At 37.6% G+C, this 5,000-nt stretch overlaps 2 protein-coding genes across 3 annotated transcripts in view; both read left to right on the top strand.

Annotated features, from left to right (window-relative positions):
* The window catches only part of LOC138046139 (myosin-6-like), a 15,106-nt gene extending 13,369 nt beyond the window's left edge, over positions 1 to 1,737 (top strand). The window contains exon 22 of the mRNA XM_068892818.1: positions 1 to 1,737. This exon is cut by the window's left edge and continues 984 nt beyond it. The gene's annotated coding sequence lies outside the window, so the exon portion shown is untranslated.
* Positions 1,738 to 1,846: 109 nt separating this feature from the next.
* Positions 1,847 to 5,000, top strand: part of LOC138045618 (18S rRNA (guanine-N(7))-methyltransferase-like) — a 24,959-nt gene continuing 21,805 nt past the window's right edge. The window contains exons 1-5 of one of the 2 annotated variants that reach the window (XM_068892179.1): positions 1,847 to 1,912; positions 2,007 to 2,044; positions 2,613 to 2,708; positions 3,514 to 3,596; positions 4,835 to 4,931. In XM_068892179.1, the coding sequence (XP_068748280.1) occupies positions 1,868 to 1,912; positions 2,007 to 2,044; positions 2,613 to 2,708; positions 3,514 to 3,596; positions 4,835 to 4,931 (359 nt within the window). In that variant the 5' untranslated portion in view covers positions 1,847 to 1,867. Of the gene's footprint in view, positions 1,913 to 2,006; positions 2,072 to 2,612; positions 2,709 to 3,513; positions 3,597 to 4,834; positions 4,932 to 5,000 lie in introns of both variants that reach the window. The other variant, XM_068892180.1, reaches the window with a different exon arrangement.

The following is a 5,000-nucleotide window of genomic DNA, read 5'->3' as shown; positions in this document are numbered from 1 at the left end:
CCAGGGAAATTCTCACCTTAAATACACCATCATCAGATCGATTAGGGATGTCCCTTATAACTTTGCCGAATTTGAGCTTCACCTTTCAAACATTCACCAAGAAAGGCGATCCTGAAAACCATAATAAAGCTTTCTCAACATAATCGATGCAAGAAAACAGACCTAAGGAATTCGAAGCATTTGATTGTATTCAAATCTACCAACAGGTGTAACACAGCCGTTTGGAACTGCCAAGAGGGGCTGGGATCTGCCAAGGGTCACACTGTACTGATTGGTACTGATTTGAATAGACTCAAATGCTTTGAATTCCTTTGGTCTGGTTTCTTGCACCAATCATATTAAGAGAGCTTTACTATGGTTTTTCAGGATTGCCTTCGAAAGATGAAGGTCAAATTCGGCGAAGGTATGGGGACATGGATCCCTAATGGATCAGATGCTGGTGTTTTTAAGGTGAGAATTTCACTGGTTTGGTGTCAGTTCCAGCTTAGAGTGGGTCATGCACCAGCGGCTGATTGCTGCCTGCCTTGTCTCCTTGGTTAGTTCTAACTGCCAAGGTCAAATATTCGTCTCACAAAATAGCACTTAAAACAGCATGGGACAGCAAAAATAACAGGACACATGACTCAGTTAACATTAATTTTTCTTCAAAATCTTATTGAATTATTTGCTTTCAATTCTTCATTTTGGAGGAAATTATAACCACCTTATTGTTCATCTGTATTTTTTCCATAAATAACAAAAGATTGATGCTCAGCGGCCCCACAACAGAGAGTGGTCTGCCTGTGGGTTAACCAGTCAAAAACCAAGTCCCCCGCTTCCCCCCATTAAAAAGTGTCTGGCTAATCCTTATGTCTTGTTCAACTGTGAATACCTAGTTGCTTCCTGGGGCACTTCAGCCAAAATGAACTTTAACCTCATTCTGACCAAACTCACTTTCAGTATTTTGTTACTTGAATCAAATTAATGTGATCTTCATTAAAGCAAAAAAAGTTAATACCCATGTTTCTTCCGGTCATCTGTTACCCTTTTGTCGTGGATGTAATATGATATAATAAAAACCACAGCAGTTGCACTGAGAATAATCAATCTATAAGACCCAATCTTCATTTTTGGCTTGCTCAATTCTTTTTTGTCCTCAACTTTCTGCCATTTAGACTGTTGTTTTTTATTAAGTTGTTTTGAATAATGTGCCTTGGTCCATTCGTCGAAATTGTAAATCGATTGTGGAGGTTTAGGGGGAGACGCTGGCGGATGATGCGAAAATGTATGCTCTGTGCGTAACTGGCCATCAACAACGAGCTCTCTATCGTAAATTTTCCTCTCTTCGTGGTTTCCAAGTACGTTGTAAGCCTCACTTATCTCCTGGAATTTATCGTGTGATGCTTCGCTTCCCCTGTGCTTATCTGGGTGGTGTTTAAGAGAGAGCTTGTAAAAGGCGTTTTTGATCTGCGCCTGGGTGGCTTTGGGTGAAACACCAAGTATTCTATAGTAGTTTTTCTTCGTAGGTTTTTTGTGCCCCGGGCCGGTGCTGTAGCTACAGATCACGCTGCCAAGAACAACTGGTTTAAAAGATACAGGCAATCCCGATAGACTTTGAAGACTATACAGAGGTGTAACAAATGATGGACTCTTCCTTAAGCCACAACACCGCTTGGACGATGCATTCCGTGTTACAACTTTGGCCAGGAAACTCATGATTTATAATTGTGCAACGCCGCCATTACCGCTACCTTACTACGTTAAACCGCTACTTGCAAATATAGTGGTCGCAATTTCAAAGCTGTGTCCCAGCTGTATTTGTCATGTATGCTTAAATATACTGTAACTCTCTAGTCAACCCGCTGACCAATGTCGATACTCACTCAATATGGCGTCCGGAAGGCGACCTGAGCATCAAGCTCCACCCGAAGTGGTAAAATATACGTGTTTTTGTCGTCAAGCTACCTTTGCTTCCATCAGATTAATATTCCGTTGCTCTTCTTCCTTGTTTGCTGTTTTTCTTTCAGTTTTATAATGAAGATGAAGCTCGTAAATATACCTCAAAGTGAGTGGATTCTCGAATGTTTGTCATGTACGTAAGCACGTGCCTTCTTTGTTGAGCAGTGTGAGGAAGCCAAGAGGACTGATGATAGTAATGGATATGATGATCATGATTGACACAGTAGATGTTATATTTTTACAGGGAAGTAGATAATAGGGCGACACCAATGAACTTGTAGCCCTCAAAACTGAAATCGATCACAGATAAATAAGGAAAAACGGAACCAGAACATTATTATGTACATGTATAGATCACATCCAGCTTCTTTTATCACCTAAGAAATCTGACCTGACCGTGGAATGAGAGAAGTTCAGAAGTTATCTTGCTTTGCTGCAAACTTTATGGCTTTCTTATTTTAAATTTAAAAAATAATGGTTAAAATCAGAATGGCATAGTTTGCATGAAAAGATCAGCTCCAGCCTTGTTGCCATTTCATAGAAAGGAGCCTATTCAGTATTATTGGAGGAGAATTGTAGGGAATGGAACCTGCTACCTTCTACAGCATTGATTGTGATGATGCATTGATAATACTGGCGGTAAAAAGTAATGTATGTCTCAAATTGATCTTCAGCTCAAGAATGATTGAGATTCAAGTTCAACTGTCCCAAAGAGCAATAGAGCTGCTTAATTTACCAGAGGATAAACCTTGCTTTCTACTGGATATTGGGTAATGTACTGTCTGGATTAAAGAAAGCCCCTCCCTCTACAGGCTACCGCTTGGATCTTTTGATTGTTACAATTTGGTTTTTGGTTGTTTACACGTACCGTAATTCCCTCTTCAGTACTAGCCAATTCCTAACCCAACAAATAGGTCTAATACACTGATGGTATTTTTCAGTATGTTAAAAATTAACATATCGCTTTTAAATAAAATTATTTTATTCTTAAGTCATGGGAATTTGAAAGCCACATAATGATAATTCTGGGTATGAAATGATTTTCTAAGATCACCCCAGAGTGTTAATGAAATCAGCATGAACAGTCTAAAAAAAAAGCTGCAAAAAGTCCAGTCTTGGATGGGGCATGCCATGTTGAAATGTTTTTGGAAATACAGTACAGTACAGCCCAAAAATTAATGCACGCACAAGAACTTCTTTTTGTGTTTGCAAGCCGACGACTTCTTGCGGCTACTTGCATCACAATCCTACCATCTGCAAGAACTTCTTTGTGGTTAGAAGTTGACACCGCAAGAACTTCTTTCTGTTAAGATATCCAGACCGCAAGAACTTCTTTGCAGAAGCATCATTCTCAGAAAGAGGGTGATAAGTTTTCTACCCTGGCTGGGGCAAACATTGAGTTTTGAACATGGACAGTAAACTCAGAGATTTGGTTGGTGCAGAATCTGGAGTACTGTTACTTTTGCTGGAAAAGATACTTGCTTTGACCTTTGAAGTTTGAGTTTTTGAGCTTTTCCATTCTAAAGTTAAAGATCTAATGTTCATTTTCATTCTTAAATGTACTTGTACATGTAGGTGTGGATCAGGTTTGAGTGGTGAAGTGCTGACAGAGGAAGGTCATCATTGGATTGGTCTCGACATCAGCCAAGCCATGTTAGGTACTTCAAGTAATTCTGTCTTTTTTTCCTGTAAAGCTGGAAATGAAATTTTCACAATGGTTTGTCCATTGGCCAAGTCAGAGAGAGGTGTGGGTCTATCCCTGAAACAATGTCATAAACTGCTTTGCATTTCCAATTTTTCATAGAATCCTTGAATTATTTTAAAGCAGTTTGTTATATCTTAGTCGTAATGTCTTTAATCAACCCATGCATTTTACTGGCTCTGACAAATGACTTCTGGCTTTGTAAAGGTTTTTGAAAGTGAAAACACCAAAATTGTTAGTGTTTGTTCTACAATGTTGGTGAATATAATTATCTCACTTCAAGTCCTAACACCAAGATCTTGAAGGAAATGATGACAACGATAATGTCAATAATAGTGATAATGATGACAATAACGTTATAAGGTTGACAATAACAATAACAATGGCAATGTAATGATGATGACACTGACAGTGATATCAATAACAATAACGATTTTGAAGTATCTGATGAAATTATAGGAAATTAACAATGCACGTTGACAAAGCGATGAAAATTTACGTTACACTAAATTCACGCGGATTTTTCAAAAGTTAGGTTTACATGCATTAAATTACCGCACATTTTTCGATAAGCATCTTGCTTTACTTACTGCGATTTTCATAATTCTGCGAACTCGCACTTTACATTTCTGAACGCCAAACTACGTTTTGGCTTTTGTGAATAAAACCTTCCAAGACAAGTCCACGGATGTTTCTAAGTTTTTTACAGCTGAAAATTTTGTTTTGAAGCCTAACTAGACCCTATCAATTCAAAAGATCTTTCAAAGCCTCAGTTTGTTGCAGTAACATGAATTTGCTGCACTTACAAAATCTCAACATACATATGGCTCAATGGAGAAAAAGAAGCATTTACACTAGTTAGCTTTTAGGATTTGCTCAAATGGATCTTGTGAGGACCTACATGTAATATGGTTTTGTAATGAAACAAAGGTGCTTTAAAATAACGATGTTGTAAAATAGCTTGCATTAAATTTGCATCGACATTAATTAAGATACATTAAATTAACGCGAATTTTGTAAAATCGCATTAATAAAATGCGTTGTTAATTTCCTATAATAAGGTATGTTCTTCCCATTAATTTTGGGCTTTCTACTTTAGTTTACATTGTTAGTGGTCATTTGTTTATTTTCTACTTCTGTTTACCTAGCCCAATAATTCTTTTTAATGTGCTATCGATATCTTGGACTTCACAGATGTAGCACTTGAAAGGGAGGTCGAGGGAGATCTTTTTCTTCATGATGCTGGGCAAGGTCTCTTTTTCAAGCCAGGAACATTTGATGGATGTATCAGGTATGAATTAATTTTCTAAGTTTTTAATAATAATTATAATAATGATAATGATGATGATGATGATAATCA

This window comes from Montipora capricornis, chromosome 4 (genome assembly GCF_036669925.1).
Source record: "Montipora capricornis isolate CH-2021 chromosome 4, ASM3666992v2, whole genome shotgun sequence".
In the NCBI taxonomy this organism is placed as follows: domain Eukaryota; kingdom Metazoa; phylum Cnidaria; class Anthozoa; order Scleractinia; family Acroporidae; genus Montipora; species Montipora capricornis.
The sequence above is the reverse complement of the archived record's forward strand: the minus strand, read 5'-3'. Positions and strand labels throughout refer to the sequence as shown.